Below are 27,684 nucleotides of genomic sequence, written 5' to 3'. Positions count from 1 at the left end.
TAACCATGCCAAGTGCAAGGTCCTACACCTGGGTTGGAGCAATCCCAGGCACAGCTACAGGTTGGGCAGAGAAGAGATTCAGAGCAGCCCTGCGGAGAAGGACTTGGGGGTGTTGGTCAATGAGAAAATGAACATGAGCCAGCAGTGTGTGCTCGCAGCCCAGAAAGCCAAACATATCCTGGTCTGCATCAAAAGGAGTGTGACCAGCAGGTCAAAGGAGGGGATCCTGCCCCTCTACTCTGCTCTCATGAGACCTCACTTGGAGTACTGTGTGCAGTTCTGGTGTCCTCAGCATAAAAAGGACATGGAACTGTTGGAACAAGTGCAGAGAAGGGCCACGAGGATGATCAGGGGACTGGAGCACCTCCTGTATGAAGACAGGCTGAGACAGTTGGAGCTGCTCAGCCCAGAGAAGAGAAGGCTGCGTGGAGACCTCCTAGCAGCCTTCCAGTATCTGAAGGGGGCCTGTAAGGATGCTGCGGAGGGACTCTTCATTAGGGACTGTAGTGGTAGGACAAGGGGTAATGGGTTCAAACAGGGGAAGTTTAGATTGGATATAAGGAGGAAGTTCTTTACTATAAGGGTGGTGAGGCACTGGAATGGGTTGCGCAGGGAAGCTGTGAATGCTCCATCCCTGGCAGTGTTCAAGGCCAGGTTGGACAGAGCCTTGTGTGCCATGGTTTAGTGTGAGGTGTCCCTGCCCACGGCAGAGGGGTTGGAACTAGATGATCTTGAGGTCCTTTCCAACCCTAACTATTCTATGATTCTATGAACTGTTACACAGGGAAGTCTGTGCCTTTAGCACTACCAAAGTGGTTCTACCTTTCGGCCTATCACCTGGAGACATGAGGAAAGAGAAACGATTCCTGGATTGCAGTTTGACCAAAAATGCCCAGGAAAAGAAATAATGCAGGAGAGCCTGGAAATCTAGGTACAGTCAAATAATCTTTTTTTTAAGCTCTCTGCTAAACCTCTTAGCATTAGCATCATGACTGGATCCTCTGTGTTATCTCTAGGGAATGAGTTTATCCTGAGGCACCTACAGTTAACATCTCTTTTTATGATCTGTGAACCTAGTGATGTTTCTGGCATCAGTAGCTTGAGCTGTTTAGATCAGTCTTTCAGAGTAGGCAGTTGTGAGAGCTTTTTCCTGGCTGTGTGCTCTGGTTTATGTCTTCAACTAGAAGCACAGTTTGTCCCATGGAGCTGACCTTGTGCATTAATCCTGTAAGAAGCTTCTGGCAGCTTTGCAGTGGAAGACAGACTCTGTGGTGTTGAACTGGTTAGCATCCTCTTCCAGGGTGTTTAAATACAGCTATAACTTCAAGCAGCTGGACTAAATATATGTAATGTGAAAGCAGTAGTTAATACATATTTAGGTGTCTGATTTCAGAGAGACCAAGCGTGCTAACATTGGGATTCATGGAAATGAGCCTGCATCAGCTCAGCAATGCAGCAGTCTGAATTTCAGAGTTTCCTTGCAGCCTTAACAGAAAATATTACTACAGAGCCACAAAAAATGCAGGAGTATGTACATCATCTCACAACTTTCAAAGCTGCCCCAAAGCTGTCCTCTGTTCCTGTGTTGCTTTGCCTTAGTTTGGTCTCTTATTTACCCTCTTGTTTGGATACTCACAGCAACTGTATCATTATGAGTCCCAGGTGTTTACATCCCTAACTGTCCTACTCCATCTACATCGCTTGTACATCAACACATTTCAGAGATGCACCACAGGCAGTGGGAAGGGGAAGGAAGGATTAAACCATCTGTTCCTGTTGCCATGTTGCAGCTCTCCTCCTCAGGCTTTCTGCGCTCTCCTGGGAGAGCTCTGGACAGCATCTCTTCTTCTTTCTGCCATCTGTACTGTGTTGGGCTACAACTCTTGGCCACCTTTGTCCTGTTCTTGAGATGCATACAGAACAAGGCTCTGGTGCTCCCCCCACTGCCCCACTAATTATTCCTAAGCATGTTTTTGAATCAAACTAGTTTTGATACAAGGGCAGCTAAACTACTGCAAGCTGCTTTAGCTGAGCATAATACTTCACCAAATTTAGTTGGGAATCCTGAAACCTCTTAAGCAATATCATAAGGAATACATTCGTTACTCTCTTGATTACCTCTCACCTAGCACTTTATGCATTCAAAACACCTGTGCAAGAATGTCCCATGTAGAATTGGCTTGATCAACTCTACTTTGCTTAAAGATCACAACCTTTTAACCCCTCTATTCCTTTATGCCCTTTCCACCCTGCTTAAGCAGCGACATGTATTTGGAGAAGCAAGATGAAGAGGGTAATGACAGAAAAAGAGAAAGGCAGGAGGAAGTGATACATTTTAATTTTAAATCTTTTTACCTCTTTCCTTTTCATTATAGAGAGCTACAGCTAAACTGGAAAAAAAGGGGGGGTATTAACAGTACGTCCTAAGCCTGCTAAGTAGATGCTTTATTTGTGCATCAAAAACTAGTAGAATAAATATTACCCTGAAGCCTCAGATTGCCTGCTATGTGCTGTTATTTTCTAGTACAGTGGTAGTTAGCTTAAAGCTGCAATTGCAAGCATCTGGAAAATCTCAGCTTTCATTTTCAAGACTAAAATGAATTCCTAGCTTTCATAAGGAATGGTGAAAAAAGTTTAAAAGCCTTTCAATTGGAAAGTTCTACAAAGAAAGTGAAAATGTTTCATTTTAATCTCATGTTTTAAAGTCTATTTTAAAGCAGAAAAAGTATTTTTAAGAAATGGGAATTAAGTGTTGTGAACAGTATGTCAGGGCTCTATGACAAGAAAAGTTGCGAGCTCATCGCACAATAGCAGTTGTAAAAGCTCTTCATGACATGTTTCAAATGTTGTCTACAACATTTCAGTGTATTATAAATTGCTTCACTGAAAATTGTATACTACACTCTGTCTCGAGTTACTGAGAGGTCTTAAGTGGCTTTGAATGCTGCAGTTCTGAAGTTTGTCAAATGCTCTCAGAATAGTTCAGAATCTGGCCTTTATTCTGGCAAACGGTTTTAGTTGTTGGAAAGTGGCACTGTATGTTCCTCGAGAAAGGTAAAAGAACATGAAAGATAGGAGTTATTAGTTGAAATCCATGTGTGTGGAATCATAGCTGGGAAAATAGATGCTAGAGAAATGGACTGTATGTTTTGCATGGTGCCACCGGCACTGAAATAGTCAGGAGCACAGCTGTTCTCTCCAAGCTTTGAAAACTAAATTTTAGAAGTTAATACTTAAAAATCCACTTCAGCTTTAAAGGACTGTCCAAGAAAATGGTGAAAATGGACTGACGTTGTGAAAGAGGCACTCTGTATACCCAGCAGGCTGGGCTCTGCACAGGCCTGAATGCACATCCGAAAAGGAACAGTTAGGAAAAGCCTTTGCTACACTTATTTTCTAGCTTGAATTCCTGGGACAGCTGGGTAAGACAGACAAGCAATGAGACTACTTTAAAACTAAGCATATTTGAAGTGCTCTTCTGTAGGAGCTGGTTTTTTTAAGATTTGGCTTGCAAAGTCTGTCAGAGAACTTAGCAAGGAAATCGGCTTGTAATTAAGGAGTAAAACTACAGACACCTTTTAAAACATAATAACCTTTTAGTCTAAGATTCTTGTTTAAATTAATAATAAACAGAATTGCTGCAGAAAACTACAAATATAGCTCTATTCAGTATTTGCACTCCAGAATATTCTGTTCTGGAAGCCCACTTACAGTCAGAGTGTAAGGAAAAGGGTTTTAAAAATACATGCATATAGCTGAACTTTTCTTTCTCTTCTTCCCTTACAGGAATCTTCCAAGAAAATCTCTCCACTGAAGCCTCTACAATAACTGAACCTGATATAGTTTCAAGTCAGCTTGGGTAAGGTAAGCAGATTAATCGGCTTTCTTGGGCACTTCAATCTCTGTTCTTTCCTTGGCATCTCAGTGCTCTAGCTGTCCTGCCAGCAATCCCAGCATGGCTAGCCTGAAGCTGCCAGGGATTTACAGGCAGAAGTTCCAGTTTTGTCATGTGGGGCAGTATGCCTTTGTCGCAATATCCTGCTGGTTGTAGGCAGAGTGTGATGCAGCCACTGAGCACAGCAAGGGCTGAGGTCCCAAAGCAGGCTTGCTGCTGCTGCCCGACCCCCCTGACCCTGGGTAGCAAGATCCACTCCTGCAGAGGTGAAGCATAAAACTGCTGTGTTGAATTGCAGGAGCTGGATAAACACATGGGCTGTGCTTCACCAGCCCAGTCAGGTGCCCAGAAGCTCTGCTTTTCATGGAAACTGAAATAATGAAGTGCCTTAATAATGCCTTGAGATGAAGCACATCTATCTGCTATGAAAGAGATACAAAATGTTCCTCTATGCTTTTGCACTAATTAGCATCTAAAAATATGCCATTACAAAAGAATTTGATATATTATGTACTACATGCTTCAAACAACAAAATCAGCTAAAACATGCAGAATTTTCTGTTCAATAACCTGAAAAGTTCTGTGCAAAATGAAATTCTGTAATACCTATCATCTTAGTTTTTAGCTCACAGCAGCAATAACCACAATGATATATGGTGTTTCCTGGGAATTTATTACCATTTGGGGTCCCTTCAGTAAGACGCAAAGCAGCTTCACTTCACTGTGACCATCAGACCTTAACAGCAGCTTCATGAGTTTATTATTTTCATTTGTAACTCTGTATTTTCTGTCATGTGTTTTCAATAACAAGTTTTTTCCCCAAGTACTTTGAATTTCAATTGCAATGACAATGCTTTTGGATACATATTTTTGAACACCTATCAGCAAGACATTAGGTGGGCCATTTCCCTGCAATAACAGTGCAATAACAGCAGGATTGTGATGCTATCTGTAGGCTAGATTATTTTTATCTTAAATTGATAACAAGGGCCAGGTGGCTGTTTATAACGGCAAGATATGAATTACAAGTGTATGTTTCCAAGGCAATGTTGGCCAGTGGCTGTTCAAGCATAAATTGCTTCCTATTACCACTTCTGATAGGAGGAACTTGGATACAGCTCATCTCCATGGGAACACAATATGGCAGGACACCACTATGATTACTCTTTGCACTGTTTCCAGTAAAAAAAGCAATATTTGCTCCATCCTGACACTACTAATTAATATTGCAGGGGCTAATTTTGTTGTGTTGTTGACCAAGGATCAGGAATTCAGGAATTTTCTCCCATACTGTGGTGTAGTATTCCTGTAGAGGGCTACATGCTTAGCATGGAAGATACAAGGAGGAATTACAAAGATAATACGACCTCTGGGATAGGTAAGCTGCAGACCTTCATTATTAGGTTGTGAAGTTAGAATGAGATAATTTCCAGGTTTCTGTTTGTTTGTTTTTAAAAGGACAGACAGAAGCTGCTGACCTTATGGTTAAATTTTTACTAAATCTGGAGAAAGACTATGGGGAGGAAGAATGGGAGAGTACTTGTTCTGCCTGAAGAAAGGAGGAATCCTGTGTCTAAAAATCTGCCATGTTATTTCAAAGCAGGAGCTGCACAGAAATAATGGTTCGGTCTAAATCACTTGTCTAGCAATTTGCCTACCATTTTCATTTAAGCCAAGAAGATGCTTTGCTGATGTCCTGTAGTATGCTGAATATGAATCTGTGGTTTACATCAATTGATTCACATATATGAAAAAGAAGGAATCAGATATAATCTGAAAACAAAGGATAAGTAGTTCTTCTGTTAAGATAGTTTTACATTTTTGGCAGGAGAGAACCATGCCTGTTTTTTTTAACAAAAGCTCTGAAAAACCTTGATAGTATAATTTGAATTTGCTTTTGCTAGAATGGAAAATACATTGAAAGGAATCTAGATCTTTTTTAATTGAATTACCTCAAGGCTTTTTTTTCCTTTTTTGTTTCACGCTTAAATTTTCTGTACTTTGCAGGAACAATTCTATGCAAGCGCTGCTCAGTACAGACTGGTGGAGCCAGCTCTTTAAAATCCAAGCTCTGTTCCTCATCTCTACTGTCCTCTCTTTAGGAACCTCATCATCTGTACTCAGCATTCCTTCTCTTCCATTTCCCTGCTTACACTTAGGCAAGCATAGAAATCTCTGCCTGGGATCCATTCCCCAAAATAACAGTGTACTATCAAACTGATAGCACGTCACTAATACCATGTTTGTTCATAAATACAAGTATGTCTCATCAGCAATTACCTTCTTTCTGGAAGATGCTTAACCTCAAGTTGAAGCAGCATAAGTCTAGAGTACACACAGCACTAATACAAATTTTAAGACTAATCCACAGCAGAACTTGTCTTCTTTCAATATTAGGAGTGTAGTAAGGTACCATAGTCTATACATTTCATCTTATTCCTGCATCAGTGAACTGTAAACAAACAAAAAAAATCTTATCAGTATTTCTTATTTTCCAATGGCAGGAAGACTGTTGACCTTCCCATTTAGGTTTGTCTCAGTAAAATCAAACTGCAGGCGGGGAGGAGGCAGCACTTTACCCCTTGGATTATTTCATCACTTAACAGATGGCAGTTTAGCTCCCTATACTTCTGATGAAGGCTTAAGCTGATGCAGTGTCTTCTTAAAACTGACTATAGGCTCCTATGTCGTGATGATTTTAAGATCTGTATCAGCAAAGTAAATAGAGTACAGTGAAAGTACTAGGCAAATATAAAAATTAATGTTGTTTTGACGGTAAAGATGGAGAATTGACCACACCTGCTTACCACACAGAGCTGATATTAGGAACTTGCAGCACAGTGACATATTTAGGATTAACGTCTTGCAGATTGCTAAACTAGTGTGGCTGTACAGCACCGCATTTACACGTGTGTACAGCACAGCTACATGAGCTATATGCAGATTGTGCTATGATAAGGTTGTTAGGAATCAGCTCATTTCAAAACAATGTGCTGAGCAAAATGGAAAGTTCACCTTGTTTTCTGTAAATTAGAGGTTTGAAGGCTATAAAAAATTGGTTCTGGTTTTGAAACCACCTTGGCAGTTATTAGTTTTGAAGTTACTTTTTTTGAGGGTAGCATGCACAGCTGCTGTAAAAAGCAGCAGTCTTTCTGGGTACACAGCATCTCTGAAAATCAGATTCTGTTTTTTTTTTCCAAGTTCTCCTTTGCTAATAGCTGAGCAGGGTTTGGGTTTAAATCACTATCACTAGCAACACACCATATTTAGTGCATTAGGGGACATCATAAGGAATCTTATTGTTCTGCTTCACGACAGCAAGGACACAGCAAATGGGGTTCACTGAAACCACTAGAGTACCTTGGCTGTTTTTGTGGGTGTTACCCAGTAAATGATCTTCAGTCATTACCCCTCAGGTTTATTTGTAAATTTCAGAATACCAAGCCTCATAGCTATTATACATGGGTGCCCGGTTACAGAAAAAATATTTACTTTCTTACTTTTTCTAGTATATTTGTTTTCCCTAATTCTCTGCCACATAATAAGGAAAGTAAATCTAATGACTAAGTAATCTCTCACACTGGATTATGTTCCAGACTTCTTATCAGCTTCTATTGTGTAAGCATAATCTGATTTACGGGAAAAGAACTGTTGCCAAATGTATGTTTCTTTGAAATTTTTGGTAGAAGGTAAAAATATATGAAGTTTTTTTAAATCTTAAGCCATTATTAGCAATGTTTTGCTCATGCCACACCTTCCTGACTGGACAGAGAAAGTGTGTAGCTGGGGGGGCTTTACTGATTCCCTGATTAATGTTTCCAATTCCTTTTTCTTTTCTTTTTTTTTTAATATAAACTCTGTGTGTGATGTTGTTCCTATATTAAATTTGCATGTATAGGTGTGGGAAGGATGTGTATGGGCAGTGATGCCACAGAACAGTATTAGACATTACAACTCTTGCAGAGCTGCTTAGAAACCGGATCTATGTGAGAAGTTTAATTCCCAAGAACCTGGACAACTAATAATTTAAAATAGTGCTTCACAATATCTGGATCCATTAATTTCCATCTTATAATGCGACTGCAAATATTTCTTATAACTGCGGGTATGCCAGAGGACTGCTGCCATTCAGAAACAGAATTACCCATGTCTTGATTGTGCTGAATTGCCTGGTATCTCTGCATTACCAAACCACAGCAGGACTCAGAAACAAAGTGTTTTACTGACTGTGTACTATCTAATCCACATCTTATATGCTTAATGCCAGGTCTTTTCATCTATCTCATCTGGACTATAGAAGGAAATAGTTTCAGCTGGTGGGTTTAGAGGTTTTGTAAAATGAGTAGCCTACATTCAAAGATTTGCTGCATATCAGGTAGAGGAAGGACTGATAGACTGATAGAGAAGGAAGGATAGACTGTTTATAGCATACAGTTATGACTGTTGATAGATCATTTGTCTTCTCCCTCCCCCCCCCCCCTTTTCTTTTTGAGGTGACAGACCATGCTGAGCACTTTTAACTGCAGGATGAGTATCACAGTTGTGAATGGAAGTGGATTTACGTGACAAAGTACTTCCAATGGGGATCCTAAACATATTTTCTCCTTTAGTATTTCCTCTTAGCTAGATCAGCCAGTTGATATTAGACATTTCTGTATGTGTTGAACAAGGAACCCAAAGATATTAACTTCCACCTGTGAATACTGGTGGGCAGAAAGACATTATAGTTAGGGATCATGACAAAACTCAAGTAGTTTTTGTAAAATAAAAGTGAAAAGGAGAAATCACTTTATCCTTAAGAGATAAGTGTAAATTGGCAAAACAGAGAAAAGCTATGAAGCAGAGGTATTTCTATCTTACAGGTGAGGGAATGATGTGTTGGCTTGCTGAGGTTCATAAAACAAACCTCAGCTAGGGTCAAACATAAATGTCCTTACAAAAGGTGGCACTGGAACCAGAAGGAAGTTACTCACGGGATCCCAGTCATTATTGCTGGGAAACAAGAAGACCAAGGCTCTTGTTTGGTTTTTACTAGAAAATCTTTATATGCACGTATAGAGATTTTTCCAGGATCCATCTCTGACCAAGTGAGAATTAGCTGTACTCTACATGTAAAAGAGACTAAATGCTCACAGTGCTCACGGAAATATTGAGCGTACATACAGTTAAAAAAGGATACGAAGACAAGTACATCAGATACAGAGATGGGAAGCAAAGTTTAGAATTCTGATTATCGGATCAGACTCTATTTGCACAGTAACCTGTTTCCCTAATTAACAAGAGCACTTCTACAAAAGCCGCTGGTGGTCACATGCCATTTTTTCTTTTTTAAACAATAAAAAAAAATTGTTACAATATCACTTAGAATCACCAAAAGTTTCCTTAAATTTTTATAAATTTTGTATGTGTCTACAAATCTGGAGTGATCTGTTAGTTCTAGATTATTTTTTCTCCAACTTGAGCTTTCTATTCTTATAAAAGTAAATTTCTCAACCCTTATAATTGTCCTCAGTATTTGCATGACAACTGTGTAAGCAAAACTGAAAAGGCTCATTCCTATCCTCATTATTCAGTCTTCACTTCAGCGATGTCATTAAACAAACAAACACTATATAAAGGGGACTTGTGTGAACTGCTCTTTCATTTCACTTTGAAGTAGAACGGTAAGTTGAATTTCCTTTTAATAAATCACAAGGAACTTCAGCTAGGAGGCAAACCTGTTCCTTTCCATTTCTGTGGTCATATTTATATTTTTAAATTGAGTTTTCCTTTATTAGTTTGTTGTTTGTTTTTTACTTTGCCTATATTAGCAATTTTACTAGATGAGGAGATGCCTAAAGGACACCAGATTGTAATGACTGATGAAGGTCATCAAAACTGGATTAAAACTGAGCAGCTGCTTTTTCCATTTTGATATATAACTGATCAGGACTGTGACTCTGCATCATAATACAATTATGAGCCAAATGTGGTAGTCCATTCAAATGTAATTCCCTGAATGATCAGCTCCAGACAAAGAGTACCTGTTGTAATTGTATTTCCTTATCTCAGGGAGGTAAGTCTTCCTAGTTACCTAAGATAGGTTTCTGTTAGAGGTTTTAATAATCTGCTTTCCAAGTAATTGGCTATCATTGTCAGAGGTGTCTGCTAGCCTCCAATATAGTAAAAGGTATACAACTTGATATACTTCAGATTCAACACGTGAAATTTGACAATGCTTTTAATACACCACATGTGTTCTCAGGTGGATTTGAAATTTCCACTTGTTAAAGTGGAAATTCTTGACCATGAAGAATGGATGCTGCTAATACTTAAACAGATTCTATATGAAGTGAAATAACAAAATTTTTGACAGACGTGTATATTCATACGTTCAAGTGTATGTCTCACTGATTTCATTTTGATGAGACATTCCTCTAGAAAAACAAGTGAACTTTACCCTTAAAAATAGTTGGTATTGTTGCAAATTTAGAATAATGTCAAAAGCCTTCTACAACAGAGACAGACTGGAAGAAATAAACAATAATTTGGGTTTTAAAAAATCAGTCCAATTTGACCAACCTGGTCTAGTGGAAGGGGTCCCTGCCTATGGAACTGGATGATATTTAAGGACCCTTCCAACCCAAACCATTCCATGATTCTATAATTTAACACTTGGTAATAACAATAAACTGATATTTTGATTCTGCTTGGCATATATGCTTCAAAACAAATACCATGTTTCATCTGATAAACTAAGGTGTTAATAATCTTGCAGCATTCAAAGCAACCAAGATTTTATTCTCAACTTTAAGTGGAGCTGGATTTAGAACATATTATATCAATTCTGATTTTTACTTTTAAGAATGGAAGATTTTAAGAGAGTGTAGTACGTGATCCTCTCTAATTCATGCTGAAAGAAAGGTGAAGTCGGGTATTAAACTATATTGTTGAGAGTCAACCCAACAGGGTCATATTACTAGAAAGCAATATCCATTTCGGCATCTTGAACCTTTCTTTAACTCTCATTATTTTAACTAAATGATGGCAATAACTAGATAACTCCATGCTATGGTGTCTGATAATCCATCGGTTCAGGTTTTATAACCACACAGGGTAACCAGTGCTGCATACTCAGTAACTGCACTGTAAACCCATGATCTATAGGATAAAAGTGTTTGATAGTCATGATCTCTTGGGACTGAGATTATAATGCCACTTAATGTTATATCTGAAAGGATAAAATAAGATTAATAGGCTTATTACCAACCAGCAAAAATGCATTTTCTACAAGATTGATGCTTTCAAGCTTACGGAATTTTGTTCAAAAAAGGTAGGAATGATAATTGAGCTATAAAATTTTGGCCATGTGTAAAACACTATCACTCTGCTTATTTCAAAGAAATGTGCTTAAATAACACTGTGCTTAAAGAGATTGCTAACTAGGTCTGAACATCACAACAACCACTGTAACAGATTGTGCTTTTCAGATTGGTAACATATACACCCATGTTTCATTGAATAATTATATCCCTTAAAAACAGCTAATGGCTTAAGAGCTATCAGTTACATATGAGCACATCATTTCTCAAGGATTAATCCAACAAATAGTCAGTGATAGCAAAAAGGAAAAAAAAAACTTAAGATGGGGGCAAGGAAGAAGATGCGGGGAGAGTATTCAGTTCTATAAGCAAATGTCTACAATTTCCTACAGAATCATTGCCTGACAAAAACACGGGTTTTCTTACAGCTGGCCTGAGCAATCATGTTGTCTTACTCATCCTACATGCTTATAGCAGCAGCTGCTTTGGTAGTGACTTGCAATGCACTGCCTAAATATCCAGGAATCCTTGGGCTGCCTAGTATCCCTGGGCTGCCTGGCAGGGACAATCTGAAAGGACAGACACGTCTATCAGGTAATTAAACATCCCTTTTTTTCAACAAATCCTTGTCATGAGGCTGCATGAATAAAAAGAGTTAACACACTAGGACATGTGCCTTTGAGGAAGCAGGTGTGTTAAGCAGAGAAGGGAAAACTGAAAAAAGGACCTCGTTTAATTTTATTTTTCTAGAAGAGAACCCTTCTCTCTCTCCTCTGTTGAAATGAGCAGGTTATCAATACTTAAACATGTAACTGTATTACACATAAACATACATGTATCTATCTTTGCAGTGCTTTCCACTGACTTTCCAAACAATATGGCTTCTTTCGCAGCAGAAGCTTTTTTCTTTTTTTTTTTTTTTTAAGTATGAAGAAAATGTTATTACAGCATTTACAAGTGTAATTAAAAGGCTTCTGGCATGTTTCTGTAGTATTCAAAGAAGCTATGTGCAAAAGTAGTCTGGGAAGCAACACTTTTCACTGTGTAATTTTCTTCCCATGTAGAAATGCTTTCTCTGGATCCATTACCAAGGGTAAAGCACTATCAAATTCACAGATGTAATACATTTCAGTTTGATATTAAGTTCTGTTTCATCCTAAAGTTTCTAGAATATGCATCAATTGGAAAGAAAAATATGCTTCTCTACTTTTTTTCCAGGTCTCAGAGGAGCCTCTGGAAGCCTGGTGCGGCCTCCTGTAAAACAACTTACTTGTCCACAAGGTGAGAAACAAAAAAAAGGGGATACTGGACCATCATGTGAAACAGGCTGATGTCCTAGTAACATCTGATGGACTTTTTATTGGGTCAAATATGTCATATTTTCACTGACTGTGCAGTGAAGTATGGGTTGCAACATGCAACTCAGAATGGGGGAGATGCAGCATATTTTGTGCTTCTACATTGTCATTTGTTTTAGTTGTGAATAATGGGATTCCAATCATGGAAGCACACTCTTAACTTTATTCTATATGTAAGACCTTTGTTACCCATAGAGATTTGACAGAAAAAAAAAAAAGAATAAAAGTTATCTACTGTTACAGTCAGTTCCTATCGTTAGCAAGCAGTGCTGGATGGACTGTATTTCACACGATCTAGACCCTTCCATACCAGTGTTTGTGGTGTCCACTGAGATAAGATCCTACTGTAAAAAAAAAAAAAAAGCATCCACCCAACCCAGCAGATTAAAAAGAAAATGGTATGGTGCCATAGAAATTATTCCCTCCCAAAAATTTCTCTTGTGCCTCTTCATTATTTAGAATGAAACAAATTGTTTGACAAACATAAAGCTTCAAGCTAGAAAAAATCATTTTCTTCTGTGTAGAGGGGAATTATCATATTTCAATATGATAATTAGCATATTTCAATAGGTTGGAGGATTTTATTTGCTTTAATATAGGCTAACAACAGTGTAAAAAATACTGTGAAAATATTTATTTTACACCAGATGATGTTAAAAATATACATTGTGTGCCAGTTAGCTTTGGAAAGTGATTGGTTTTATCCAAAGAATTGTTCCTATTAGCAGTGCCTGCTTGATTGTATAATTTTTTTTTTTTTAATTTGTAGGTCTACCCAATTCTCTGAACACTGAACTCCACAAAGTTTTAGTAAATTTGAAACACCGACTTTCCAGACTTAAAGCCGGTAATTTTTCCAATTTTTACTTTTTCAGCTCACCATCAGTTTTAAGTGCAAGAGGCAAAATTACAGCATCATGATTTGCAATAAAGAAATTGCAACTGAAAATGGTACTACATCCCAAAACTCAATTTCCTCATTAAAAAGCAGGGGAGATCAGAACTCATTTTCCTTGGAGAAGCAGATTTCTCTCAGGAACACTGATGTGCATTTATTCAAATATGATTTATAAAACAAAAATAAACTAAATGATGTTGGACTTTCCACATGAATTCATGGGAACTCCTCAGCCTTGTACCATGTTGGTCTGTTTCTCTAATCACTTTTCATTTTCTCTTCATCTCTTGATTTCTCTTTCTTTGCTTTCTTGTCAATATGCAATAGGAAGTTGAAAAAGCTAACTAGTTGGGGTTTTTTTCTTTATGTTTTAGTGCTTGTTTTGAACGGGAATATAAGAGAAGTAGGAGAAAAAATACTTGCCACCAATGGGAAAAAAGTTGATTTTGCATCTGCATTAGCATCCTGTGAAGAGGCTAGAGGAACTCTTGCAACACCTATGAATGAAGAGGAGAATAAAGCTATTTTGGGTATTGTGAAAAAGTATAACCAATATGCTTACCTGGGCATTAAAGAGGGTGAGGATTCAGGTCAATTTAAGTATCTAAATGGCATGCACGTGAATTATACCAAGTGGCACCAAAATGAGCCTAACGGCAAAAGGACAGAAAAATGTGTAGAGATGTACACAGATGGGAGCTGGAATGACAAAAGATGCAATCTACCTCGCCTCACAATCTGTGAATTTTAAAGAATGACCTTTCAGCCACCTCAGAGAACCAAGACAATGAAATATCCTGTGTTTCAGGTTTATGCAGTTTCTGAAATTATTCAATGTCAGAAAATCTAAAATTAATCATATTATGGTAATTTTTATCCTTAAGAAAACATTAAATGTGGTATGTGATTAACATAATTAAAATGTATCTAATCTGATGTGTTTATCTCTTTTATAGGGTTGTGAATAGCTCAGAATTCATTTTTCATGGCAAAACGTCTCTGTGCACTGTGCCTTTGTGAAGACAAAATTAAAATTTCCAAGGTTTACCTTGGGATATAGGAAAAGTCTGAGACTAAAGTTGCCCATGACATAATAGTGGAAGCATTTCCAAGTATTTAATAGTTTCTGCCTTAAGAGATGCACAGGGGTTTACTTCACTGGAGCAATTATAGTCTTAGGTTTTGTATATCTCCTTGAATTATAGGGCTTTTAACTGTGTCATACTGAAGCATGCACACTGATTCATTCAGCACTCATATTTAACTTTCATTTTATAAAAATATTACCAGTCCCAGACAGAACTAATCTTCCTAGCTTCTGAAGCTATTCCATATAAAGCACTAATATAAACACTGCATTAGGTCCCTAGAAATTACATTAGAAATACATGTATAAAATACAAAAGATGGTATTTTCTTCCTTAAACATCACATTTCTTCATAAAACTATGACTGTTGCAGTGTTAAAGGCCACCTCTCTTCTCCCAAACCACTGAACATCTACATTTTGGGGAAGCAGGTAAGATTTGGAAGTTCAATCACTTCAAACACCTGCTATTTCTCTGCTGATGTCATGCCAAGCACGCACACAGACAGTGAGTCAAATCCACCGCGATCAGGCAGCATCTTTTCACACATTATTTTCACCACTACTCAGTTTGGGGAATCTGGAGAGCAGTGGGAGCCCAGTAAAGTACCTTGAGTAGTGAATTCTCACACGTTTTCCTTGCAGTGAGGAAGTCCTAGGCACTGAAGTTAACATACACACATAAAGACTCCTACTTCATCTCCCCCTCCTCCCCCACATTTGGCTCTGTGCAGGGAGCCTATAGGAACCTGGACTTGACTCTGGGTGGTGGTGGGTGGTGTCCCTTGTCTCTAGCCTGCATTGAGGAAGAGATGGGATCTATTAACATGGTAATTTCAAGCCTTCTCAAGTAGGAAAGTGTTAACATCTACAGATGCAACAGATAACGGATATTTTTGGCAGCAGAGGATTTTGGTACAGCACTGCATATAGCACTCCAGGTCATCTGAGAGCAGACAGGGACTTTGAAATGGAAAAAGTACACCCAGTATCATGTTGGATAGATCTCAAAGCATGAACCTACTTTACAAAACCGCTTCCTTGGAGAACTATGACCATGATACCATTTTGGTCAAAAATCTCAAATGGGAAGGGATTAGATCATGCCATGACAAAAATTCTTACTTTGGGGTTACTTTGAGAAAAAGGCTAAACTAGTACCCTTTAATTTTCCTCAGCTTAGCTCCAACTAGCTGCACTAAATCTGCTAGAAAGAGTTGAAGTTTTATTTAAAACTACCTCTATTTCTGGTGATTTAATTATTGGTAATTTAATGTGTAAACCTTGTTAGCCATTTCTGAGCCTTCTATACACATCCTTTCTTAGAGGAAGATGATTACCTGGCATAAAAAGACACCATGTTGGAGAAAGTGGGAAAACTAAACTGAAATCATGATCTTCAAGACACTTGGACGCTTTTTTTCCAGTTAAGAAAATTATTACTTTCTGTCAAAAGCTACTTTTTATTACATCAACCAGCAAAGCATCTAGCTTAGGTCTCAAAGACCAGTTTCTTTTTGCTTAACCCATTAATATTGGTGGGACAAGAGAGGAGAACACACAACAAATTAAACACACATATGCTGCATAAAAATAAAAACTCTTCAGATTCAGTCAAAGAACTGCCAGGCAGCATTTTCATCTCTGTGGTTCACACTGAGTTCTGTAAAATCTGAGGTAATTGAATGAAACACCTTGGCTATTTTCATAGAATATCTCCACATAACATCATAATCAGCCCTTTTCTTGCTACGCTCTAGCCTTCCCCTTACACCCTTCTGGAGCAGCCCTCCTTGTGTCCAAAGTCTTCACTAGGCCTGATATTGAAAATATCAAGAGGAGGTCGTGCCTGTTTATAAAAACACGCCCACATTCTTTTGCATGGATTTTATCTCCTAACTTTGATGAACTTCAGAGGGGGAAATAAACAAAAAAAGTCCAGTGTCAACCATCATATGTGGAGAAAATAAAATCCCCATATAAAAGTAACATTCTATCAACAGGCTTGGAAAGCATTTTTGTCTCATGGGATTCATATGTGATAATTAAAATCCTGGTGAAGCTACATACTCAGTAGAATGTTACTTGGTTGTTCTTTGCAGTTTCATAGAGGAACAGAAAAATACCCAGAAATCATTATTTTAGTCTTTTAGATGACTTTCGTGTGTGTGTGTAACCCCAGCATTTTAAACCCTGGAGTGTTGCTTAAAGCACTTAATAGCATTTTAGTCTATTTTTCATGAAAGATCTGGATTATGCATTTATGCATTAACAGATTTTATTTTTTCTTACACGGACAGAGAGGTGAGGCACAAGAAGAAACACAATTTTGTTTTTCTCTGTTCCGTTACTGTAGGATAAATAATTTTGATAAAATCTTTCCTTAGAAATGCAATGAGCTAAAATAATCCCTGGCGCACAGTGACCAGACCAGGAAAAAGCCAGGTCAGTCTTTTTTAATTTATAATAATTTGCTACAGAAAAGCAATCTAACAGTAAGATCTTTAACTCAGGAAATAACTTATTCACTTCTCAAATGCTATAAAAGCTGATTTTGATATTTAAGGTCTCAGTACAAGTTACAAGGTCACAAATATTCAGTCCCTTCTGAAGCAAATGGCCTGCATATCATGTAAGAGAAATTTAATGTAATTTTTATTACAATATATGTAACAGTGAGAGGTTTTTCTAACCATAAAAATGATGGATGTTGATTTCAGAGTGAATTTGCTCTGGTCTAGAGTGATATCTTTTATAACTGTATAATTTAATTAGGTATTTTAACTTAGAAAGTCTATTAGCAATTTTGAGCAGTTGAAAACCAGTCTCCCAGCCCTATCAGTCCCCACCACATGTAAAGAAATGGACCTTCAATTACAGCAATTAAGTACTTTTCTGTGGTTTCCTGATTTTTATAGAAATTTGATTAAAAGAAACACAAGTCCCATTGTTCCTGGGAAAGATGAGTTCAAATCCAACACCAGTGAACATAGTAACTGGCAGGATGTGATACAGGCTGGCAGGGCTACCTCCTCTAAATTGTGCCCAGTGTCTCCTTTTTTCATTATTATTTTTGAAGCCAAATTTATAAAAATAATTATGTTCTCTATTTTTTCCCATAACATATATGGTGGAAAAATACCAGTACTTGCTGCCAGTATGATCCTAGCAGTGCTGCAAATATGTCAGCTAAAGGTTAATCATACGTTTTACATTTATTTGCAGCTTTTCTTTATAAGAACACTAAGTGCAAATGGGAGAAAGAATATTTGCCACCAGGAAATTTGTTAGCTGGTTTTGAAACCACACTAAGAAGGGGTAGAAATACTAATGGCCCAATTAGAACTCTTATGAACCAGAGGAAAACAATGTTCTTGGGAGTATTGTGTAATGGAATAACAGACATGTTTGTTTGGACCACAAAGAGTGTCAAATTGCGAGTGATTTTCATTATCAGGAGTACTCTTATAAAATCATATTATCTGACAGTTATACAAACATACCTGAGCTTAAAGCACAATCATGCTTGGGAATGAGAGGAGCACCTTTTAAAATGATAAGGGGACTTGAATTTTATTTGAAGTCCCCTTGAAGGGGACTTGAATTTTATTTTCTTCTCCTGGTAGGAAATCAGGGTTTGGCAGAATTTCATACAATCACAGAATGGTTTGGTTTGGAAGGGACTGTAAAGGTAATCTAGTTCCAACAACCCTGCCATAGACAGGGACACTTTCCACTAGACCAGGCTCCTCAAAGCCCTGTCCAACCTGGTGAATACTGCCAGGTCCTCTTAAGCTTCTCATCGACCAACACCCCTTTCTCCTCAAGGCTGCTCTCAATCCAGTCTCTGCCCAGCCTGTACCTGTGCTTTAGGGAACGCCCCAAGCCAGGTGCTCAAGTGTAGTAAGCCAGGTGTGATTCCAGGTGAAACTTGGAATGAAGCTTTCCTTCATCTCTGCCCTTGTGGCTCAGAAGCCAAAAGGAATGAAACAGCAAGGGTACCTTAACCCTTGAGGAGGATGAAGCAATGGTAGTTATGGTAGCAAAGACTATAGCGAACAATTTAATCATCTTCCACGGATAATGGAGGACAACTGCAGAATATGTGGAAAACCAGTTTCATCTTGTTCATGAACATGAGGGGTTTTTTTCTCTCTCTCCCATTAGAATGCTATTTTGCTATTAACAACTACTGAAGAGATACTGTCTTGCTTTGTATTGTATACAAAACATTCTCTTCCTGTGTTTTCCAGTTTAGCTGTATCAAGTGCTATATCAGAGACATCTAGTGACCTCCATGTGAATCCTTCACACATAACTTAAATCAGTGGAGCAAGGTGACAGCACCATTTACAAGCACTGACCACACTGACTGCAGGTAAATACTGTTCATTAAGAAAAAAGAAAAAGCCATGTTGAAGTTTACCATCCCAGATGTTTGTATCTTGATGAGTTCTTTGATTCCTGTTTCTAAAGCTCAGCAAAACTAGCCTTAGCCCTCTGCTGAGAGAGGGAGGACACTAGGGTCCTGCCTGGTTTTCCTGATATTTCAGGGCATAAGTGAGCTGCTTGGGACAATGATTTGGAACAGAAAAGAAAATGTAGAAAGCACAGGACAAGGCAGCAGTAAGACAGGAGGGAAACAACAGCACAACAGCATAAAATCAATGTGAACAGAAAATATGAGTGGAGTTGGGGCCATTTAAGTACAGAGAAAAATGAAAGAATTTTCAAGGTTGAGGTATGACTAGCACTATGAAGGAAAAAAAAAAAACTTTCAGGAGGTTAAGTATACAAAGGAATGGCTAATAAATAGGGTCATGGAAGGAACACACACCCACTTTCATAATCCAAAATTCAAGTCTAGTGTCTGTATTTCTCAAAAAAGTCAAGAAAGGAGTGTTGACCAGTGTTTGTCTTTAGCATGTTTTGCATTTCCCTACCTACATTGTGCAACACAACCCGGTCTCAGAACATCCTTTATTTGCTAAACTAGCATTGAAATTATAAACCTCTTGATTATAAACATGCAAACACAGAAAGGTTGCCTCAATACTCAAATCTCATTTGTTCTTTATCAGATCTGTATCCTTGACTCTGCGCTTCCGTCAGATGCAGATCAAAAGAAAACAGTTTACAAGTTATGACAGTTATACGGAATATTCTATTAGACAATTATAAACAAGCATAGTATAAATGCAAGAATGTTTAGGTATCTATTTTAGTTTGCTCCGTCTTAGCAAAACGCTGATGAAAATCAAGAGAAGTTTAGAATTTATCAAATCTACATCAGCTCTTCTCAGGAGTCTATCACACAAAACTGCAGTCACCCTCCCGGTTTTCCAGGCCATCAGTCAGCATGTGAAACCCACTAATGGATGCTAAGCCTCACCCTCTTCTCACACTTCCCTCACATGCAGTTTCTTCCAGATGCAATCCTAAAAATTACAAAGGCCCAGGTTCTGCAGTGACCTATTCTAAGGCTCCTGCGGATACCAGGTAACAGCTTGTCTTGCGTTCTGGGTTATTTTGGGGGGGGGGGTGTGAGGGGGTTGCTTGGTTGTTTTCTGTTCAGTTTTGGTTTTGGTTTTTTTTTTTTTAATAAAAAAGTTCAAAAACTTCAGCTAAAAGAATGTTAAAAGCAGTAACTCAAACACTCAAAAGCTAAGAAACTTGAAATTTAACAAACCTTGAACAAGGTTACTCATACAAATTTGAAACAGCCCTTTTCTGTTAGCTTACATGCAACTGGGTACTGCTCATTTATTTTTCACAGGACTGGTGCCTTTTCCAGGGCACCCAAGACACAGTGCTGCAGGAATTAATCAGGTTTCTGTGGGCACAATAACAATGACAAAGGACTCTACATCAGCTGCTGAGCTAAGTATGAAAGTGCAAGGTACAGGTGCAGAGAGCCTGTGGAGGTGATCTAGGCTTGCTTAGATCCAGTCGCATTTTAGACTAATATGGATATTGCTCACATTCTCCACCTAATCTCAGGGCACCTATTCTTCAACTGACTCAGCTTTTAGCCTTGCTGCATGCAACATGAGGTTGCTGGTCTGACACCACAAGGATGATGTGACCACATCTTACACTTGTTGAGCTGGAAGACAGCCTCAAACTCATTTTCTTGAAAGTCTCCATTAAATAGAAACAACTCTTAGCTCAGAATATCTTCAAAATACATGGCAATGAATTTGCATTTCAGCAATGTTCCGTATCGTGAGGCCTCTGTACTTACAAAACTGGTTTAGAACAGCTTTTCCTTTCACTGAAAGGTCATTGTTTTATTGGATAAAATGATTTATGATACATAAACTTCCCCTGGAGTATCTTGTAAGATATTTAAATAAGTGTTTATGTGGCCATTACCTCCACATGTGATGCAGTTGTACCATTGTTTTTCTGTTTGCGGCTAGTATTAGGAGATTGTTTAGTTACAAGACTTCTGTAATTATCACTGACAACTTCTCAGTCTATAAAGAAAATTATGGTGGTGTTCCTGGTGCACGTTTCAGTTGAACTAGTTTCAGCTTATCTTCAGTGACATTTACAATTTAACATTTACTCAGCCGTTCTGTGGAAACATTAGCTATTTCAAATACGTATTGAGAAATTCTTTGTTCTGCTTTAGGGTTGGGTTTTTCTAAACATGTGAAAGTGTTTCCACAAATCAAGAAAGTACCCTCAAAATTTTTCATTGCATTTTAAGAGTGTTTACCTATTGGAGAAAATAACCCCCCTATCATTCAAGTTAAAGTTCATGACATTTCTATTCATATTCAAATTCATATTATATTACATGTCCTTTTCATTTCCTGTATATAACAGCATGCATCTCAAGTGACATACCCTATAAATTAGACCATTTAATGAGTCTTTCTTATGTCATATTGGAGCTGCTAGGTAAGTTGAACATCTTAAGTTTTCCACTTAAATTATGTTGAATCCTATTAAACTGTATCACAAAGCGTTCAATTTTAGATTTTTCTTTGTGTCTCAACATTTTTATTAAAACTATCACCTACTTTTACAGAGAATATCACCTGCGGTGAAGATACTTTGAAAGATGGATGCCATAATGGGAGAATAAGTTTTAATAACTGTTTTGCTCTTAAACCAATTGATAAAGATAGCATATCCCAGTTTATCTTAACCTGCCTTTCTCCTATAAAGCAGACATGCCTATTGCTCACCTGTAAAATTAAGGCTGAAACTTTAGCTTTTTGCATGGGGAAAAATGGCATATAGTGGTATCTGCTGTACAAAAGAGCTGTGAAGGAGATATTTTGTTTTTTTTTCTTTTCAGAATCTTGTAGACAAGCAAACAAAATATTTCAATTATTCAAAATAACCTAACTTGGTAGTACATTAATGACATTCATGTCACTGAGGGCAAAGCTTAAGGTACATAAAAAACCTTCAAACTCAGACAGCAAAATTATGACACAATGTGGTTGTTGTTTTTGTTTTTTTTTTTCCATGCAGGACTGTACACTGGAGAGTAAACCAACTTGTTTTACATTTGGCTTTAAATAATGCTGTCTCCACAGTTATTCCACAAAATCTTAGGAGTAGCTTTTCTCCTGCTCCTATGCTGTGCTCAAGGTAAACCTGCAAGAATTCCTCCGCTGCCCAGTGTTGCACATATGCTTGAAAATGGGCCACATGAAGGATTTATACCAGGTACATGCAGTTACCATTTCCATTTTTGTCTAGATGTATTATTGTGCTCCATTTTTATGCTTTGTAAAACTCAGCACTATTTTGTATAATCTGGTGTGAGTTCTACTTGATAGAAAATAAGCAGATCTTTACAAATTCTTTGAACGAAGTAACATGCTTAAATCTCTCTTACTTAACGATACAATGGTTCAATTCACAGAGAAAAGATATCATTGTCCATAACACATGGCACAAGAAACTTGTTTCTAGGTGTTAGGTTGGAGCTGCAAGCAAGTGCTCAAATAGCCTGAAGGATTCTGTCAACAATTTCTAGACACAGTTAAAAATCAACTAAAACTACTGCATAAGTGCCAGTTCTTTGCCTGGGCTGGCTCAGTCACTTATAGAGGGAAGACTAATGCCATTTGCTAATTCAGGTTTTCTATAAACATCACTGGTCTGCAGGTAGCCTCCAGCAATGTATTCCCTCTCCTTACAAAGATCAATGTGTGAAAAGATAACCAATTTAAAATACAGCAGCAAACTAAAATAGGCCAAATATTTAAAAGTGAATATTTATTTCATGTTATTACTTCTGTTTTACCTTAAAAGCCAAGATTCAAACTGTAACACGAAGTGTGTAATAACTGGTTTTGTTCATAGTTTTCCCACCGCTGGCTGATAATGAAATAGAAGATGTTACCCGTCAATTAGATCATGAGATTTCCAGAATTGAAGGAGGTAATTTATCTGCCTTTACTTTCTGCTGTAGTTGGATTAGTGGGCATAAACAAGATGAGCAATAAAATGGCTTCTAAGGAAAATAGGCAGAAATTTCTGCAGTTCTACTGCATTCCAGTTATGTTCTGTTCACTGGTAGATAGGAAAGTGATAACTCTCAAACAGGGGGGAGGGATGGATTACTTTTTCATAACTAGTGGAAGACATCTAGGGTAAAGTCAGAAATTTACCAGATTAAAACTTCTGCCTTGCAGAAGTGCTCCATGGGCACCTCATGCTTCAAACAGACAAATAAGCTGAACACTAAAAATATAACAAAACAATCACAACCAGATCACATCTAACTCAAGGACTGACATACACCCTAGTATACCGTAAACTGTATTGGAGAGCTTGTACAGTCTCAAAGAAAACATTATACTTTTCCAAATGTGGAATTCTTCATTCCCTTCCCTCCTTCTTTAACCTCTTTTGTGCTTCTCCTATTTCATTGTCTATTTATGTGTTTCTTCCCTTCCCATACCCCCCTTTCCCCTCCTCTCTTATGATTTTTTCTGGCATTTCAGGGTTCTTTTCTTTTCTTTCTTTTACCTTTATTTTCCAGTTTTCCTCTCTTTTACATTTTCCTGAGTTTAATCTGAAGTTGTAGAGATGTCCTGGTTTTGGCTGTTTAAACCACGACAGGAGGAAAACTGCTGCAAATGTAATTCCTTCTGTGTGACCACAAAAAAAAAAAAAAAAAGAAAAAGCATAAAAGAGTAACAGGTTTCACCTCATCTTGCAGTTCTCCACTTGGAAAAGCTGATAACAGCAGCTGGAGGAAAAATATTTTCTACCAATGGGAAAAAAGCCAATTTTGAAACTACACTGAGCACATGCAAAGAGGCTGGAGGGTCTATTGCTGCTCCAAGAAGCCTGGCTGAGAATGATGCTATTCTGTACTTCGTGAAAAGTTTTAATACCTACGCCTACCTGGGGATAAAGGAATCTCTTATTCCAAGAACATTCCAGCTCCTAGATGGTACAAAGCTGAACTATACTAACTGGCATTTAAATGAACCTTCTGGCAAAGGGGAAGAGGAATGTGTGGAGATGTACACTGATGGCACTTGGAATGACAAGAAGTGCAACCAGAATCGCCTTATTGTTTGTCAGTTTTAGTGCTTCACCCTACCGCACTCTGCTAGACTCCCTAGAATACACTTATGTATCCCTTGTCTCTTCATCTGTAGCTAGTGAACTCAGGTAATGCAGCATGAAAAATAAGTCACTCCTTCCCAGCCTGATTTGCCTTTTAAACAAATGCCAGCCATAAAGGGGAAATTACTTAACAAAAGCAGTGGCTATTTTGTCTCTTCTGTTATTCATTGTACACTGAGTTTCTCCATATGACTGCCTATGAGTTCCTACTACTCTGTTAGCCTGCTGACTTGTTACAAAAGCAGAATAGATTACATGGGCACATGCCTGAAGCAACTTGCAGACACATGATCTTCCAGCACCCCTTTACTCACAAGCCTTTAAGTTGTATTTTGATCCTTTTCTGTAAGCTTCCCTCGAACCTGCTCGTACACTCCACTACCACTGCTGTTGCTCAGCCCTGCATTTCTTCAGCCATCTTTACGCAGAAGAGACCCTCCAAAAGAAAAAAAAACCCAGTGCTGCTAGGGTGACACAGAGCTATGAATGAGCACAAGGGGGACTCAATCACCTTACATTTCCCATTTAGAATCAGCAGGTCTTTAGCCTTCATATACTGAAAAGTGGCAGCTAGAAGCTACATGACCTGAGCCCCTCCAGCAACAGGTAATCTCTTTCCTGAGTCAAAGTGGTAGCAGCACAAGCTGGCCAAGGTCCCATGCCATGTAGGTTGTGTGGAAGAAAATACACAGAAGCTGACAGGAGTTAAATGCCCACGTGGTTTAGGGAGATAAGCAGAATCATGATTAGGCCAATTTTAAGCTAGATAGTAGAGATTCAGATACACCTATGTCCTGGGTTCAGCAGTAGCAGTCATTTTTCTCCTTCTTGGTAGCTGGTGTAGTGCAGTGTTTTGACTTTCAGCTCGGGAACAGAGCTGATAACAATGATGTTTTGGTTTGGCCAAGGACTTTGTGAGCCTCATGCTCTGCCAGGGTGGAGGGGAAGCCAGGAGGAAGCAGAGACAGGACACCTGACCCAAACTGACCAAAGAGGTATTCCATACCACAGCACGTCATGCCCAGGATGTAACTGGGAGTTAGCCGGAAGGGCTGGGGGACTACAGGGTTGGAGGAGGTATCGGTCAGAGCTTGGTCAGGCTTGGGGGGCGAGTTATTGGTCAGCTGGTGCTGAGGTGTTGTATTCTGTTCCCTTGTTATTTCCTTTATCATTATTATCATTGGTGGTAGCAGTAGTGATTTGTGTTATACCTTAGTTACTAAACTGTTCTTATCTCAACCTGTGGGAGTTGCATTCTTTTCGATTCTCCTCTCCATCCCTCCGAGAGCAGGGGGAGGGCAAGAAAGGGGGGGGAAGTGAGCGAACGAATTACCTGACTGGGTTTAAACCACGACAACCTAATTTCTGGGCACCACAGAGATGCTTGGCACACCCCTGTAGGAATTTCTATTGGGCTTGGTGGATGCTTACATTTCTGAAGCAGCCTATACTCTGCACTCATTAGGAAGCTGCTCAGAGCCTGCACGCTTCAGCTCAAGCTAAAGGGATTAAGAGAAAGCCTTCTGAACAACTTTGTTACTGGAGTCCAGCCACTTACAAAGTTGAGTATTCCCGCAGTTAGGTTCACAGTTGTGCAGTGTAACAAACACATCCAGAGATGTGTGTAATTATTTTTTTTTTCCTTCAAAAGCTCTATGACATGGTACAAAAGCTGGCTGAGCATCTGGGCATGCCTCCATATACATAAAGCCAGATGCTTGGCTATCAGCCATACTCACATACACTTTGTTAGTCCCAGCTTGGTCTTGAAAAGCTGAGCAAGGAAGCCAGACCAGCTCATTTTACCCTCTGTGTGACAGACAGAACAGTCAACATAAAAACATAACAGGGGAGAGAAGGTGAGCTCACAGCTGCTGTGAATGCAGGGGCCAGCAAAGGGGCTGCTTGCAGACTCATAGCCATGCACATCCCTGTTATTCCAGAGCAGGAACTGGCCATAAACAACATTCCTGAACTGGCTTAAATTCAATTACTCAGATATTTTGAGTATATGTTCTCACCACCTGTTCTGTGAAAGACATGGATCCTCCTGGCGTTCATTCCGCCTCTGCTCGATTTCATGGCCTGCAAATCATTCTTGCTGTTATTCTCTGCAAAATAAACAATTTATCTTACACCTATTTACCTAGGATGATGAATGCAACAAGGCTAATGTCAAACCAAGACACTTTTCTGCTTGAACAATTTGGCGTCTACAGGTGGTCTACCTCCATAGGTTACTTAATTTTACTCCAGTAATATTCAAATCCTTCATCACAATAATGCATACTAGATAGGACCATGTTTCCCTGTTCCAGGAGCTGTAAACTTATCCAAACATATGCACAGAGGAAACTTGTGAGCAAAGTCCTCAGTTTACCCAGTGCATCTTTCTGGCATGTAAAGAGCCAGTAATAATACCCTATGTCTGGGAAACATGGCCAAAATATAAACTACTGGATCCTATAACATGTAAGGTCCAGGTAGACTGTTATGTTGCTACATTAACCCAGTTGAAACTGGTATGTAGACAGGAAATGAAGGCTCGGGAGTCTATAGGTACTGTTTCACTTTCAAACTCTATTCTTACTCTCAAATGTCTTACAGCTCATCCACTCAGAGCCTTCAGCCTTGCATGACTCCTACCACGGAACTAGCTCTGCCATGAGCACAAGGAAACAGGATTAAACCCAGGCATCACCTCATACAGTAGTTTTCCACTCATCGTATTCCAGTAAAGTTTAGGAAGTTTACAATGATTAAAATCAACCTGAGAATAAAGTTGGACCCCCCAAACATTTAAAGATATGGGAAGTTTTTTATTTTATCCTGCTTATCACCAGGGGGTAACAGTTATCTTAAAATTAGATCTGATTACAGGTGTGTGAAAGAAATTGGCTGCTTTCAGTTCCAGTCTAAGAAAAGTCCCACAGCAAAAGTGTTCCACCCTCACAGTTGGTCATCTGATCCTGTGGACTCCCATCGAAGAAGGTAAAGAACAATGCATCATTTTATAGTTACGGATGCTAGCCCCGTGCATACACTCTAGCTACTTGCGGTACTAGATAAGAACTTAAAGCTTCCAACAAAGCAAATATTTCTCACCCTACCTGAAGTTGCTTCCTCCAGCAATCCTGCTGGCAGCAGGCAGGTCTAGAACCAGTAGCTTTGGCCTGAAAAGGAGATTGGTTCATCATTTGAGCATCTCATTTTTTCCCTAATTCTGAATGAGAGGGCAGCATGGCACCTTCTGGTTTGTAGAAAGACATGATTCCCCTAGGCTGGCAACTGTTTATTTCAAAGTTACTTTATAAAACATTTATGAACTTATTTTATAAGCCTAATCTACCTCATCCTAACCTTAAATACTAATTGTGACTCATAAGAATGACACCACTTACCACATATTTACCCATACATGTACTAGATGACCCAGCTTGCTGACCAGCCAAACTATGGTGATGTTCAATTTTCAGCCAATGGAAGTCCCTGCTTCCAAAGGTAAGAGTAATAACACCACCACTAGGATTAAGTAA

The 27,684-nt window shown here is 38.7% G+C and overlaps 3 protein-coding genes across 3 annotated transcripts in view; all 3 read left to right on the top strand.

Annotated features, from left to right (window-relative positions):
• The window catches only part of PRXL2A (peroxiredoxin like 2A), a 408,735-nt gene that overhangs the window by 296,383 nt on the left and 84,668 nt on the right, over nucleotides 1–27,684 (top strand). The gene's annotated exons all lie outside the window — the stretch shown is intronic.
• On the top strand, nucleotides 786–14,388 carry LOC133267678 (pulmonary surfactant-associated protein A-like). Its single transcript, XM_061450147.1, has 5 exons — nucleotides 786–931; nucleotides 11,625–11,790; nucleotides 12,415–12,477; nucleotides 13,324–13,401; nucleotides 13,827–14,388. The coding sequence occupies exons 2-5, from the start codon at nucleotides 11,640–11,642 to the stop codon at nucleotides 14,201–14,203; spliced, it is 669 nt and encodes a 222-aa protein (XP_061306131.1). The 5' UTR covers nucleotides 786–931; nucleotides 11,625–11,639; the 3' UTR covers nucleotides 14,204–14,388.
• LOC133267683 (pulmonary surfactant-associated protein A-like) lies at nucleotides 20,948–24,284 on the top strand. The gene is made up of 3 exons (XM_061450160.1): nucleotides 20,948–22,228; nucleotides 22,871–22,948; nucleotides 23,733–24,284. The coding sequence occupies exons 1-3, from the start codon at nucleotides 22,081–22,083 to the stop codon at nucleotides 24,107–24,109; spliced, it is 603 nt and encodes a 200-aa protein (XP_061306144.1). The 5' UTR covers nucleotides 20,948–22,080; the 3' UTR covers nucleotides 24,110–24,284.

This window comes from Pezoporus flaviventris, unplaced genomic scaffold, assembly GCF_033815535.1.
Source record: "Pezoporus flaviventris isolate CSIRO_AGI_PZ_B2104156 unplaced genomic scaffold, CSIRO_AGI_Pfla_v1 ptg000001l, whole genome shotgun sequence".
Lineage (NCBI taxonomy): Eukaryota > Metazoa > Chordata > Aves > Psittaciformes > Psittacidae > Pezoporus > Pezoporus flaviventris.
This window is presented reverse-complemented; position numbering and strand designations above follow the sequence as displayed.